Raw genomic sequence first — 16,181 nt, forward strand, 5'->3', positions numbered from 1 at the left:
TATTTTGACCCCCTTTTTTGCTGCGAAACTGAAGAACCCAGTGTTTACAGCTGATCCATCAATTCCACTCCTTTTAAGAAGTATTTTATCTCAAGCGCTCCTTGGTATAGTTCTCTGGAGTTCCTTAGTGTTTCATACATCGAGAGAATGTGGATAGAGGTGTGGAACAAAATGTGCACGCCGCATTATCTCTGCTAGTTCTAGCGTCTTTAGGTGTTTGTTGAGGCGACAGTGCCCCGATGGAACTCCTGTTAGTATTCGTAGATTGTTCTTACTTAGGTTGATACATTCAACACATCTACTCTGGTTATAGTTTAGTAGTATAGCAGAGTATTTGCCTTTCTCAGCCCCTGTTGGTGAGAAAAATTCTTGCAATTTGTAGACAAAAACTAAAAAACAAACATATAAATAACTAAATAAACCACAATGAGTAACAGGTAATAATTAGTCGTATATAAGTCCATAGCAAAAATTAAACCAGTACGTAGCATGCTTGGAAGTAAATATTAGTATTAGAAGTCGTTTACAGAGTAGAAGGCACTTTCCAGTAAATATGCCCTCAAATTATTGCGGAATGCTGGAAAAGATTATATCGATTTGATTTCAATTGGCAAATGATTGTGCATTTTTTTTGCATTGTAAAATATTAAAACAAGGATGCTGTCTGTCGCCCACACACACCAGAACAAGGGCATTCCACTAATCGATTCCACACTATATACCCTGTGTTTTGCAGATGACCAAATAATCTTGGCACAGGACTACGAAGACTTAGAATATATGACAAGAAAGCTAGTAGAGGAATACAGGAAATGGGGTCTAGAAGTAAATTTTAGTAAAACGGAATATATGTGTATTGGAGGAGAACAACAAAATTTAATCCTTGAAGAAACACAACAAAAAATAAGTCATTGTACAAAATACAAATACCTAGGCATGATCATCACTAATGATGGAAGATTAGATGAAGCAATAGCACAAAGAAATAACCAAGGAAGACAAGCAATAAGACAACTAAATAGTGTATTGTGGGACAAACAAATATCCAAGGAAAACAAACATCGAATATACAATAGCATAATAAAAAGTATAACAACATATAGTAGCGAAGTCTGGCCTCTAAAAGAAAAAACAGTCAAAATGCTTGAAGCCACAGAAATGGATTATTGGAGACGCGCGGCAGGAATATCAAGACTGGAAAAAATAAGAAACGACAGAATAAGGGAGATCATGAAGGTGCAACACACGATTACGGAAGACATTAGGGTGAATCAGTTAAGATGGTACGGTCATGTCCAAAGAATGCCTGAAGACCGCATACCCAAACAAATTGTAAATTGGGCACCACAAGGAAGAAGAAAGAGAGGAAGACCAAGATTAAGTTGGAGAGAAGGTATCGAGAAGGATATTCGAGAGAGAGGATTGGAAGAAGAAATTTGGGAAGATCGAGAAAAATGGAAACTGGGAATCGTAAGACGGCGAAGAACGTTTTAACCCGATAAATATATATATAAATATTTAGGCAAACAGATTCAACGATAAATAAGAGTCCAAATTTTTAATGTTTTAAAGAAGTCCCTACATTGAGTCCTGCTGTTTAGTCCGAGTAAATATCTTAAAGCTCTCTTTTTTAGTTTGAAGATTCGCACAAATTGAGGCGCACCACACGTACCCCAGAAGGGAAGGGCATATAGGAGATGCGACTCAATAAGGGCATAATAGACTGATAAGGAGATGGATAAGTTCAGCTCTTTGGATACTGATCGGCGCAATACAAGAGGAACTTAATTTTTTAGATAAGGCCGCAATATGTAACTCCAAATTCAAGGAAGTATCCACAACAAACCCTTTTACAGATTCAACGACGTCAATGGTGGTGTTATTTAACGAAAAAAAGATCCAATGTATTTTTATTTTATAGAACTTTAGTTATAGAAACGTTTTGAGACAGAGAAGAGTAGAACCGCACCATGATTTAAAGATGATTAGGTCACTAGATATGGAATGCCGTGAAATAAGGGTTGTTTCAAAATAAACTAGTATCGTCTGCAAGTAGACAAAATAGGGTCTAGTACTGAGCCTTGGGGCACTCCACATTCTATTGGCTTGCAAGAAGACATCTTTGTACCAACCCTTACAAGTTGACTTCTTGGTTGGTTGGTAAGGTATGACTTGAGCTCCTGAAACCGTAGTACTGCAATTTTTATTGAAATATTATGATTGACACAATCGAAAGCCTTAGAAAAATCACAAAAAGTTGTTGCTACTAAATAACATAAAAAATTTAAGAGGTAGTGGCGTGTGAATAACTTAATGAAAAACTAATAATAAAAAAATTCTTTCGACGAATTTTTGACAATTTTATAATGCCCTTTTGGCGGAAAGTCGTCGGATATCAATTAATTTTTATTAAATCCTCATTCTCCTGCGGATTTATAAGAAAATTGCGGGAATTTAAAAAAAATGTTTTTATATCTTCAAATAATAAGACTTACTTTCAAAATTAACCTTTTATCACATATTTTAACAATTATAACAATTAAAGTTATGTAAACAAAAATATTTGTAAAGTTTATAGATCATACTTACCTGTTAGGTTAGGAATTACATGAAAAAAAATCTAGATTATTTTAAAAATTAAAAACTCGGGTCATATTTTGTAAACATGTGTCAGCATTTATTTTAGTATAAACTAGAATTGTTGTAAACACCTTTTAATGATTTTAGTTCGTTCAATGAATCTAATTCAATCGCTAGAAATTAATAGAGTTCTTTCATTTGTAAAATTGTAATTTGTCTTAATAAAGTTTTTAAAACCCAATTTTCGAAAGTTAAATATATTATTTAGGTTTTTTTTGGAAAACAACAAAAAAGTATCGTTTGATGCTTTGGAAAAAAGTTCTCAACGATTACATTAAAAAAAATGCGTTTATGATAACAAATAAACTCACAAAATCATATGAAATCTTCAAGTGAGATATTTGACAATTTTTTGTCCACAAAGCCGCCGTATACAAAAGATTTTAAAAAAAAATCATTGAATTGGAATCATTCAAAAACGAGGGGAACTCGATAGTATAAAATTACCAGTTTTTTATGTAAAATCATCGTGTTTCAAATCTTGCCTCGGTTATATCATTATAAGACTAGTTCTTCTTAATCTTCTTTTTTTTAGTATCTTCAGGAGCCCTTGTTTACATACCCAAACCAAGTCGGTTGCAATAATTACATTTTATCAGATTCTTGTAAAGACCTCCATCATAAGGTCGTCTTCTACTGTTAAGGTATGATTCCCGGCGATATATAGAATTAATTTTTTAAAAGATATATATTATTTTACGTTTTTACTTTCAAAATTCGTTGAAGCGATTGCCGAAACCAAAGGAAGACTGACCTTAAAACGAGTCGATATTGATTATTTCCCAAACTTGTAACTTTCCCGATACTTTAGTATTTGAACAGAAGTTGAAGCGCGTAAAACTTCGTTGCAACTCTCGTTTGTGAAAGCTAAACACAATTTGGTTTTCGTTCGGTACGTTTATTAAAAAGAAAACATGGACGACAGGACGATAGATTTGATATTTGCTGGGAGTTTAGAAAGCCTGCCTCCAGTCAGTTCCAAAATAGTAAGGATATTTACCAGTTCAACATTTACAGGTAAGTGGTTATTAATAAAACTTTATAATGATAATGTTATAGCCAAGTAATACTTTTGAATATTTTTTTTTTAGTTTCACACAATCAAAATTGTAGCAAAGTCGATGATCTAAAACATTGTTCATTTGTTTTATGCCTTTTTTCTACGAAATCTTTTGGTTTGCTTCTGGTAGATTTTTGTACATATATTTTTACTATTCATTCTTATTTATTATTGTTTTCTTATTACTTTTTCGAAATATTTTCTTTTCCTTATTGATTCTTCCACTATATTTTTGTTTATTTCAGCATTAATTTTTACTATCCGTTCTCTCTTATCATCTAGACATTTTGTTTTATTAACAATTGTGCAAAGTTCTTAATTTTATTGATATTTTTTGAAGCGCAAATATAATTCAGTATCTCTAAGAAAACTTGGTAATAAGGATGGTCCCAGAAGTACCTAGACTGATATAGTGATGGCAGCTTGAAGAATACCACTGTATGTTTGAAGTTTGAAAACGCCACGTGGTTTAGTATTTGTTTGGCATCCATCAATAATGAACGTTTTCAGTGAATTTGTAAACATTGGAAAAATTGATCATCGTTACGTGATAAAATACTTTTATTTGAAAAGCCTAACCTAACCGATATATAAACTAGATTCTACTCTGGGTGAGACTGCTCCTTCATTATCAACAGTACAATAATGGGTAGCAGAGTGTAAATAAGGCAGTACGACCTGCGAAGACGACTCCAGAAATGTTGAACAAGAAAATCCATAAACCGGTACTAGATGATCATCGACTGAAACTGGCGAACTAGCAAACACAGTAGGCATTTCAAAAAGTTCGGTAAATGGCATTTTAACTGAAAATTTGTACATGACAAAGCTGTGCACAAGATGGGTGTCGCGTTTGCTCACAATGGAATGAAGATGTTCCCATCGAGTGTTTGGCAATGTTTATTAGATATAAAGCTAAATTTTTCGCGCCGTTTCATAACGTGGGTTCATCACTTCACACCCGAAACACAAGAACAATCAAAACAATGGACTGAAAAGGAAGACTCGGATCCAAATGAGGCAAAGACCGTTCCTTCTGCAGGCAAGGTCATGGTGTCGATTTTTTTGGGATTATTTTCATTGAATATCTTGAAAAAGAAAAAAACTTTCAACAGCGAGTATTATGCGAACTTATTGTAACGTTTGAGCGAAGAAATCATGCAAAAACAACCGCATTTGGTTAAGAAGTAGGTGTCATTTCATCAAGACAACGCACCAGCTCACACATCAATTATAACAATGGCCAAAATTGATGAATTAAAGTTTGAATTGCTACTCCATGCACACTATTCGCCAGATTTAGCCCCCTCGGTTTATTTTCTGTTCCCAGACTTGAAAAAATTGTTGGGTGGTCAAAGATTTTCCAACAATGAAGAGTTGATGTCGGAAGTTAATGGCTATTTTAAGGAGCTTGACGATTTTTATTATAAAAAGGGCATCGAACTCGTTGAACATCGATGGGAAAATTGTATGGAACTAAAAGGAGATTACGTTGAAAAATAAATATATTTTTCCCAAAAATTTTGTGGTTTCTTTGTTGGAACACAAACTTCTCGGACCATCCCCGTATAACCGCTGGCTTAGTAGATTTTGACTTGAATTGACTGTAATTTACAGAAAGTTTTTAATTTGTATTATTTCTATCTCCCGAAAAAATACACCAGGTGTGCTTGTAAAAACTGACGTCTGCCATATCTCAGGAACGGTTTATATTACTGCTTCAAGGAAAAAATTATAACGAAAGTGGGCACGAGAAACACGTGAAAATTATTTTCAAAATTTTATAACAACCACTAGAGGGCGTTGAAAATTCTGCGTATTTTTCATTCCACAAGTTTAATTCTATCTCACAAAATAAGAGGCGGGGGAGATTGGGAACCTTTTTATGAAAAAATGACTAAAACTTCTGAAATCGAAAATGCGCAGCATTTGTCCTAAATTCGATTATCGTACATAAAGTATCACTTAATTAGGTAAAGTTAAAAAAAATTTTCTGAAAATAGTTTCGGGGCCCTCTTCGTCATAATTTGTACCCGAAGATGCAATATAATCCGGTCCTGAGATCTGGCCATTCTTAGTAGCCCAAATTTATTTTGCACCTTAAACAACCTATACCTCACAACCTAACAAACTTGAACATTTCTTAACGATACCGCATTTTAGACACTACTATGGAAAGAAATACTTTAATGGCCAAATGTTATCCAAAAATCAAGGATTATTGTCGGGAAAAACATGGACTAGAGTTTCAGGTAAATTTATTTTGATATTTATCGTTAAAATTATTGAATTCAAATGATTGAAATGTAGAAAGGATCAAATACCAGGTTTGTTCAAATTCCGATAGGCTATAATACTTATTTTTCTGCAAAAGAATTTTGAAATAGTTGTCATAACGAGAGATCAGCTTCTCCTATACCCTCTAGAAAGAACTCTACCTATAATAAGCTCAGATAGGTCCTCACAGTGATTTGAACCTCAAATACCCTCTGGAAATAAGTCTACCTACCAGATAAAGTGAGTTTTAAGCTACCATTATACTAGGACTTTAAGTCTAATTTGTGTTGGGATGCTAGCATCCCGGACTGCTATTTTATTTCAATTTTTTGCCAGTCGTCAATATGGCCCCAACGAATGAAGAGATGTTGTTGCTGATGTTACTAATTAGGAAAAGAAGGCGTCGTGCAAAAAGGAAGTTTAGTGTGGACTCCATATTAGCTGTTCGTCGTGTTAAAAGCCTGTATTGTACATTGTTTGATGAACTGTGCAATAGTGATGAAACAAGATTTTTTAATTACTTTAGAATGTCACTGCGCATATGTCAAATAGAGCGACTGCTCGGATGCTAGCAGCCTAGTATAATGCGCCGCATTTGAACCTTTGCCCCACAACTGATTCTGTGCATCCTGAGAAGCAAAAAGCGACAGGCTGCTCGCATTTCAGCATCCCAGCCGGGATGCACAAAATCGAGCCTCCGGGTGGCTATTTTAGCATCCGATGCTGGCATCCCTAGTCTAATCGCTCCCATTTGATTTAATGCCCCGCTAACCTCCCAGATGCCAGCATCCCGGATGCTAGCAACCTAGTATAATGGTAGCCTTAAACATCATCGTTGGTACCGACGCTTTTTGCATGTACGTAGTGTGGTCCATGAGTTCTTGGCCTCATATGTTAAATAGAGTGCTTTGGCATACATATGTATGCATGCGTCAGTGACATGTCTCAATAATCTACAAAATTTGCTGTTTCAATAATTTTATTATTATAAAGCTCGAACGACCAGTCAGTTCTATTGAAAAATGTCTCAAATTGAGTTTCGCGCTGCTATAAAATGTTTGACTAAACGAAAATAAACACCTGGTTACGGTAATGTGTGTACATCATTTCCAACAATTAAAAATTGGTTGTAGTTAATATAAAGACGAGAATCGTCAGAAGATGACCCACGTGCGGGAGGTCCTGTGACGAAACATTAAATTTAGTGTTCTAAGTGACCACCGCCTAAAAACAAAAAAAGTTGCAACACAGACCAGCTTTTACAAAACAAGTGTTCTAAGGATCCTTCATTAGCATTTAAATATGATAAAAATTAATGTATCGTTCGATTTCTGAGCGCAGTACAAAAGCAGCGTCGAGTAGAATGTTTAGCGCTTAGCCGTGAGGGCCAGAAAAATGTAATCAGCTCGGGTACGGAACTATGGTCTCGGAAAGGAAAGTAATGGCTACAATATGTAGGGGTATAATTTGATTGACAGTCGAAAAAAGTCGAGGCAAAATCGGCCGAGGTAAGCGCTTGCTTCATGATAATGCTCCAGTCCACACTGCTGTGATTTCAAAGATATTAAACATCCACCATATAGCCCTGACCTGGTCCCACCCGACTATTTGTTTAGTCGTGAAATTGAAGGCAGAGTTAAGGGGTGAAATTTCACAGCAACGATTAAATTAAACAATCGGTGTAGACTAGACTCATTTCTTTAAAGATTATTAACTGAGAATTCGAAATTGCTGTTCCCTTTTCAGTGATAGAATTTCACACAAAGTTTGAGCCTCTATTTAACTCTATGTTACGTTGTAAAAAGTAGCTACAGATCGAATCTTGTCAGTCAATTAGGACATGTTACTATATTATTATAACATTAAATTTGATTTATTTTATTTTCTGAATAAAATATCGAATTTATTATCCGGCGGTCTTCAATTAAATTCAAAGTGACTTTGAGCTTAGAGACATTTTCTTGTCATATACATCGATTTTCCGTCGAAACTTTATGTGGGTCAAAATTCGTACCGACTCGTACCAGGCGAGTTCGAGTGCCAAGGGCAATTTTTGCGAACTTATTGAATACCGAGAATAGCGTGACTTTAAAATTAGTGGTAACGAATTGCCGGATCTTTGAGATTAAAATTGTCCATCTAATTACTCTATAGAAAGTGAATGAATAGGAAAATAGACGTCGTTTGGACTTGTATATCTTTTTATTATATATACATCACTGGTAAAATGTTTTTGCCTTTAAAATCAATTTCTCTTTCATATTATCAAACGAAGGTGTCTTACCAAAAAATAATAGTGGTTTACATTATATTTTGTTGGTGAGTGGATTACAACGTGAAAAAATATGCATCCATCAAAAGCTTTGGCGATAGACACCGGTCAGAGCGATCTCGAAAAACCTAAATCGCTGGGGATAAACCTATTCTATTGATCAGTGAAGGTAATCGATGACTCGCGGGTCCAGAGACAGCAGCTCAGATCAATGAATCTAGTGATTTGCCTTTAAGTACTAATAAAGTGAAAAGGAAAAGGAGAGAAGCTGGACTTTTCGATAGGGCGGTAAAGAAAAAACCCTCTCATAAATTTTCAAAATAGAATCAACAGGTTACAGTGGGCTAAAGAACATAAAAATTGGACCCATGAAGAGTGTAGTGATGAATCAGTTTCAGGTTTTTAGGTCTAAGAGAAGAATGTATGTGCGCAAATGGATCCATGTGTAATTCCGACTGTAAAACACGGCAGAGGATCGGTGATGTTTTGGAGAAAGGGCGACTGGAAACTTGGTAGAACTTACAGGGATTTCAAAGATAAAAATTTTGAAAGAAAATGTAGTACGTTTTGGCCGGCGCCTGATCAGCAGAAAATTCATCTTCCAGCACAACAACGATCCCAGGCAATGCTCGAAGCTGCTTAAACAGTATTTGAAAAAATGGGAAATCGGACAAGTGAATGGAATCAAATAGACGCTGATTATTTGTCCAAATAATAACAGATAATGTCAAAATATGCAACAATTACAAATTGTAGTTTTGTTATTACATGAACGTTTTACAAAATTTTCCTTTGTTTTCATTTGTTGCGTATCATGCAAACTAAGGCAAAAACTTTTGACTGGTAGTGTAAGTATTGAATGTGATTTTTGTGCACCATTGAATGTGTGTAATTTAATTTTTTTAGGTAGTAGACATGAGATGGGGTGTGAGAGACGAAGCAACTGATGATCACATGACCACTGAATTGTGTATGAAAGAAATACAGAATTGTCAACGTTTATCAATGGGTCCTAATTTTGTGGTAAATACCAACTCACTTCGTATGTGGTAATTCATAGAGTTCATTAAAATTATCTTTAGGTCTTTTTGGGTCAAAAATACGGATACAGACCGATACCAACTTACATATTAACATCAGAATTACAAATGATACGAGACGAACTCGCCGCAACTGGTCATGATCCCACTCCAATTGATATTTGGTATAAAAAAGACGCTAATGCAGTTCCTCCAATTTCAGTACTACAACCGATCTCATCAATATTGATTAACTTCAACAATAAGGTAAAACTCCAGTCGTTTTTAAGTAAAAAATATAAAGTTCAGCACCAGGTGCCTTTTTTAGAGGATACCGAAGTTGCAAGCCGAAGATCAAGCGAAATGGTGGGATACTTTAGGAAAGTTTCAAAAGTTATTTAGAAAAGCATCCTCGTCCTTAAATCAGCAAGGGAAAATGGACGATGACGCTATGCACAATTATTTCATGTCCGGTAAGATGATTTCTATTGTAAACTTGGCAATACTGTAACAGTATGAGGCATGGCAGAATTTCTTTCCACGCGTATATTGGCAGCATTGACGCATTGCAAACGCCATCGACGGTAACTATTACAGTTGTTGGCAAATGGTTGACTACAGGGCATAAGTCAGCCCTTATTTCCGTCCGCCTTGTTAAAACACCCTTAAAGCTCTTTGCTTCGTGGAACGTCAGCCCTTATTTCCGTCCGCCTTGTTAAAACACCCTTAAAGCTCTTTGTTTCGTGGAACTATTTTTTTTATTGTATTTTATCCTCTTTTCAAACTCTCAAATTAAAAACCACGCGCGATCTTGTCCAATACCCAAAAATCACACCAACCCCAGTTCCTGCATAGGAAATTTTTTCCTACATCAGGACCATTTCTAAAAAAACGGACAAAAATTGAAATAAATATAGAGGAATGTTTATCGTGGGTATAAAGTAGCAAAAAGATCGTGAGTCGGTGAAAGATGACGGAAGATCTAGAGCACCGAGCATACAACACAAAATGTCGAGCGTTTTCGACCGGTTGTATGCTCAGATTGAGGAATGCTGCTAGAACAACAAAAATTGACCACAACAACGTGCCAAAACATTCGTTTTTACGGAGTAGAAAGTAGAAATAAAAATGTAAGAATATGCTATGTTGCCAAATTTAACTAAACTCATAAATGCGCTTTCTAATAACACATTGTTATAATTAAATTATTTGTTTTTTCTGTAGTAACCGAAAGAGAAGTTATAAATGGTATCCTTAATGTGAAAAATACAAAAAATCATTGCTTAGCCTACATAAGATATATAAACAATATAAATTTGCAAAATTTAAAGAAAGCTTCTTTATTCGTCGACATCATCAACAGAAGTTTGGATACAGAATCTGCTAAATTATTGGGCAACCTTAGAGATGAAAGACTACCAAACAAAATAGAGACCAGCAATATACAAAAGTAAGAAATTTGTTTATTATAATTTTTTTATTCACCGTCGTGAATCTACCTCGCCAGCAGTTTGAGCTAATGTATACCACGGACTGTTCACTTGTCAGGCAGTAACGACTTTGTCTGGGAGCTATGCGGCTTCCCTCTTCTGGCTTTAAAAATATTGAATGTAAGCACAGTAGCTTTTGTTAATGAACTCCCCGCACTCACAAAGGAGGCGTTCAGCGGTTTTCTTAGAAAAGCAATACCTGTAGAGAGTTTCTTCGATCTTTTTCATATGGTATTTTCCCAGAAAATGTCAAGTAAGCTTACCAGTAACTCTTCTTAGTTTATCTTTGTTCAATGAAAGGGCCAATTGGAAGAATAGGAAAGAAATATTTTCGATTGTTTCAAACCACGGTTCTTATTAAATATTTCTGATTTCTTCTTTTTCCCATTTCTTTATGACCATGACTTGATGGCTTTTTAGGAAATCTATGGAAGGTTAAGGTCTTCATAGTTCATAGGTGTGGGCGGCCGTTAAAGCCTTCGAGCACATATGCCTTCAGATAGTCCGATGTCTTTTGAGAAGCCGATCAGGCGCATTGGCATGGACCCTTTGATGCCGTTAGACAGGTTGTGGGGTTTGCCCAGGTGTTCAAACCGCGCCCGTGTGAATGCTGGGCATTCACAGATAACGTGGTCTGCAGTTTCGTCTTCCTCCATGCACCAGTGACACTCCGAATCATACGTGATGGCCATGGTGTGAAGGTGACGTCTTAGATGGCAGTGTCCGGTCACTAGTGTGATTTCGCTTCAATTTAGCTGGAGCAGTTGTTTGGTGAGAGACGACCGGGGTCCATATTTATGGGCCTTCGCTTGTATCATGCCAGGGGTCACCATCCATCTCTGTCGAGTCCGCCTTGCGAGAAGGCTGTTGAGAGACGTGATAACAGCGCTTTTGGATAAACCAAGTATGGGTTTTGGGCTCATTGGTGGGTTCGCCGATCTCAGCCTAGCAAGTGAGTCCGTTTCGTCGTTGCCTTTGTTGTAATCTTGTATAAGCTTGTATGGCAGCTGTTGGCAGGTTAAAGTCTTATGAAAGGAATTATCGCACCTTTTTCGCCAGGTGATCGACTTGTTCATGGATGTGTACTTCGGTATGACCAGGTACCCACTGAAGGGTAGCTTTATTGTTTGTTCTAATTGAGTTTAAAGATTCGATATAGTCCCTTTCTATCTATATCTCAATTTTATAGGAGTGCAGTGGTTGTAGGGCTATTCTGCTATCTTATAGAATGAATATCTTTGCATTGCGGTGGTTACGTTGTGAGCTGCATATGTAAAGATATCATTATATTACTGCCAGGTAAGATAGCGAGCTTGGTTTCTGGGCCATATATTCCTGTCGCAATTTGTCCATTTTCCGCTTTCCAGCCATCAGTGTAGAATAATAATGAGCCTCTTGGGAACGGAACCTCTGCATTTGTCCATTGTTGTCGACTTGTTACCATAATTTTATAGTTTTTGGTAAGGCATGGCCACATCTATGGGTACCTCAGAATCCTGAGATGCCCAGTAAGGTCACCGGGCCCCATGTTCCTTTCCTTGTATACCTTTATTAATCACTTTATTGTTTTACTTTCTATGAAAGTCTTCAAAGAGTTAGTCTAAAGTGACTTGTAGTGCTGGTGTGGGACATCATAGTGATGCGCCCTTTACAGCTTATCTAGGGTTGTTTCCTCAATTTTGGTTTTTGTTCTTAGTCATCATATGAAAGTTGCATAGTTTATGATAGCTCGCACAATGGATTTGTACACCCAGTTCATCATTTTGGGTTTAAGCTTCATATTTTTCCGACCATTTTAAATCAGTTGTTGCACCCTTAAAGAAACTGAGAAAAAATAGAGAAGTAAAATAGTGATAAAGAGAAATGTCAAAATCGTAATCAAAACGAAAACAAGAGGGGAATATAAGAGAACATTTGAAAAGAATATTGGAGGTAGAAACTCTGTGGGAGAACATGCAGATATCTGCGAAGTAAGAAGAAAAGCTAGATAAATAAAAAAGGGGTAGAGAGAGGAGGGAAAAAGATGGATTGATACATAATAAGGAAAAAAAACGAGTAAATAAGTGGTTAATAAAATTAGTAGTATAGAGAGTTGGGAAACTGAAATGCTAATCTAATATCTCGTATTTCGATTTAAGGTACAACGTGGAGTGGATCGGTAGAGAAGGTTTAGATCCCGAGACCCACGAGGAATATCTGAAACATTTCATAACCCACTTTTATAAAAATATAGTGAAACTAGTGGATAGGGCGATGCGTAAAGAAGATTCTAGTGCTCAAGGACAAATAGTTACCGAGATATTGCAACATTTACATGCATGTAACAATTCCGTTCAGGTATAATTTACATTTGATAATATTTCCTCGTTATTTGTGGAAATCATTGATATTTTTCAGGTTTTTTACGGCCGTGAAGATAGCCTCGAACATATACGTAATTATATGTTAGACGATAGTGATAAATGTCTTATTTTATATGGAGAAGGAGGTTGCGGAAAAACGTCTTTACTTGCTAAATCTGCTAGTTTATCGACGAGCAAAGATTGGTTTCAAGGAGCAAGACCAATTAGTATTGTTAGATTTCTAGGCACCACGCCAGATTCTTCTGCGTTGACGCCGACACTCATATCTATATGTCAACAGGTAAGATGAATTTAGCCATCTAGAACAGACAAGATCAGGGACATTTATGTGAATTTACGATATTTTCCTCTTCTATATCATTTCAACTGAGCAATGATCGCGTTTCAAGTGATTTTGTTAAATATTTTACAGATTTCTTATAACTTCATACTGCCTTTTGACGGAATACCTGACGATTTGGTCCCTTTGACAGCCCATTTTAAACAGCTTCTAACAATGGCGACTAAAGCACAACCTCTAGTACTATTTTTGGATTCCGTTGATCAACTGACTGGCACTCAGGATGCTAATAAGGTGTCATGGTTGCCAACAAGGTTACCACCACACTGTAAGGTAACAATATTTATATTAATTGCAACTTTCGGCAACTTGTAATTTTGATATTACTGCGTTGTATAATAATCAATTAAAATTACTACCATCATTTCTCTACATTTTTATAAAATTCTCTATATGCTTCTATAATTATTTCTATTCTCCTTTATTTCTCTCATGTTTTCCTCTTTCATCTTCTTATATTTCCTCTATCTTTCTCCATCTCACATTATCTTTTGATATTCCTTTCCTATCTTCGTTTATTTCTACTTATCTTGTTCTGGTTCCCTCTTGTGTTTATCCATTCCTTTATATATTTCTCTTTATCTCTCTACCTTTCTCTTTTCCCGTCAATATTTCTAGATTTTTCCTAACTTCTTTTCTCCCGATATTCTTCTATGTTTCATTTTTTTCGATCCTCCCATATTTTTCCTCAATTTTCCATTTTTCGTTATACCTGCTTCAATTCCTGTCCAATGATGTTTTTCGGTATCATTTATCGCCTCTATGTCTTTCCCATCTTCCTCAATTTCTGTCAATCTTTCTGTAATCCTTTTTGTCTTCAATTTCCCTTCTATCTACCTTTATTTTTCTCGGCCCTCCTATATTTTACTGTGTTTTTTCTTTATTTATCTCTATCATTCTTTATTCAACTTAATCTTCTTCCCTTTCTCTTTATCCACCTCCCAATCTTATATTTCTCTTAACCTTTGTCTATCTCTCAACCATCTTCTTCCATTTCTCATAAAATTTCCTTATTTCTCTCTCTTTTTTGTATATCATATTTTTTCATCCTCCCCTCTTTTATCTTTCACTATTTCCTTTATGTATTTCTTTATTTCTCTCTATATCTATATTTTGTTCTATTTCCTTTCATTTTTCTATATTTATCTTCAGTTATTTCTCGTTCTCTTTATTTTCTTCTCCTCTATTTTCGTTTATCTCTTGCCATTCATCCTCACTTTTCTATATTTTGCATTTCTGTAGTTCTATGAGATCAGCAAAGATAGTTGGCTGGATTTCTCATACTTTTATGTCGATAACCTTACATAAAATCCAATGGATAAGGTCTGGTTATCTAGCTGGTCATCCTACCATTGAGTACATTCCATATAATTATAAAGATTTCGTTTGAACTCAACTTTTTTCAATTCGTATAGTAGGTAGTGTTTCCACATTCTAGATCATAGTTTCTTGTGCTTGCGAAGAGAGCAATGCCGAGGTTTCTAAGGAATATCATATATTGAGAAGAATGATCGACGTGGACGAAAATTTCATAGAAGTTAAAGCATTAGGAGAAGAATTAGCGATGAAAGTTATAAAGTGAGTAGAAAAATACACTTTTTCAATTGAAAGAAAATAACTGCAAATTTATAGAATGTGGATGCAATCGGCTCACCGAGATTTAACTAATTATCAATGGCGTTTGGTGTCTAACGCTATAGAAAAATGTAGTCTACCGATATTTGTAAAACTAGTTTTCGCTGAAATATGTAGATGGAGGAGCTACACCAAATCCCAAGATACGCACTTAGCTTCTACTGTCATGGATTCTATAATGATGCTATTCGAAAGAATAGAAAAGCAGGTAAACAAAACAGATGTTAAATGTTAGAAGGGGTTTTTGAGATGAAGAAGAAAATTGTTCTAGCATGGTAGAATTTTGGTATTTCACGCCTTGGCTTATATAACAGCCGCCAAAAGTGGTCTATCGGAATCTGAATTAGAAGATCTGATATCGCTAGACGACAAAGTATTAGATGACGTTTATCAATATCATTTACCGCCTGTAAGGCGTATACCTCCTTTATTATGGACCAGAATAAGAAATGATCTACCGAATTATTTATCGGAGAGAGAAGCTGATGGAGTGAATGTTATGAATTGGTATCACAGGTAATTCATATTTTCTATGTTTAATAGTAGAAGTACGCAAAAACTTATTCACAAGTACATCGGTTGATGATTCTCAGCGGCGTTTCTCTCTCTCAGTTTGTCCCTTCCATTTTGATAATTTTATATGTTAACAATGCAGATTCAAATTAAGTATACAACATTTACGATGCTCATCGTGCACATGATTCTCTGATGCTCTAATTTATATATATAATACTCCTATATGGTAATTTTCTATAAATGCAAGCTGTTTCGACTAAGGAAGACAGAATGGCAACGATTTCTCTATTCTCCGAGGTTCCAGCTCGGTTCTGCGCATTCTCAAGCATGCGCAGTATAGAAAAAGTGTCTCGAACGAAAGAGAAAATGAATATTGTCGGCACCGTAAAATAGGGACGTTTTTTCCCATACCAAATGTCCATATAGGAGTATTACATAGCAAATGTTGCTCGAGAGGATTAAGTCGTACGTTCGCGTCTGCGCTGACACTCTTGTTGGCGTTACGTTCGACTTCATGATGGAATGCGAGCACGGGCGTTTCCGTTTATAAATTTTCGCAATCATGGTTG

General features: G+C 35.8%; 2 protein-coding genes across 2 annotated transcripts in view; one reads left to right on the top strand and one right to left on the bottom strand.

Moving 5' to 3' along the window:
- The window catches only part of LOC130443163 (transcription-associated protein 1), a 75,034-nt gene that overhangs the window by 31,049 nt on the left and 27,804 nt on the right, over positions 1 to 16,181 (bottom strand). The window lies entirely within an intron of this gene.
- The window catches only part of LOC130443335 (NACHT and WD repeat domain-containing protein 2), a 40,717-nt gene continuing 28,085 nt past the window's right edge, over positions 3,550 to 16,181 (top strand). The window contains exons 1-12 of the mRNA XM_056777904.1: positions 3,550 to 3,657; positions 5,864 to 5,952; positions 9,156 to 9,272; positions 9,332 to 9,535; positions 9,597 to 9,741; positions 10,493 to 10,718; positions 12,897 to 13,095; positions 13,156 to 13,401; positions 13,534 to 13,734; positions 14,900 to 15,039; positions 15,094 to 15,304; positions 15,368 to 15,612. Coding sequence (XP_056633882.1) covers positions 3,555 to 3,657; positions 5,864 to 5,952; positions 9,156 to 9,272; positions 9,332 to 9,535; positions 9,597 to 9,741; positions 10,493 to 10,718; positions 12,897 to 13,095; positions 13,156 to 13,401; positions 13,534 to 13,734; positions 14,900 to 15,039; positions 15,094 to 15,304; positions 15,368 to 15,612 — 2,126 coding nt within the window. The 5' untranslated portion in view covers positions 3,550 to 3,554. The remainder of the gene's footprint in view (positions 3,658 to 5,863; positions 5,953 to 9,155; positions 9,273 to 9,331; positions 9,536 to 9,596; positions 9,742 to 10,492; positions 10,719 to 12,896; positions 13,096 to 13,155; positions 13,402 to 13,533; positions 13,735 to 14,899; positions 15,040 to 15,093; positions 15,305 to 15,367; positions 15,613 to 16,181) is intronic.

This window comes from Diorhabda sublineata, chromosome 4 (assembly GCF_026230105.1).
Source record: "Diorhabda sublineata isolate icDioSubl1.1 chromosome 4, icDioSubl1.1, whole genome shotgun sequence".
Lineage (NCBI taxonomy): Eukaryota > Metazoa > Arthropoda > Insecta > Coleoptera > Chrysomelidae > Diorhabda > Diorhabda sublineata.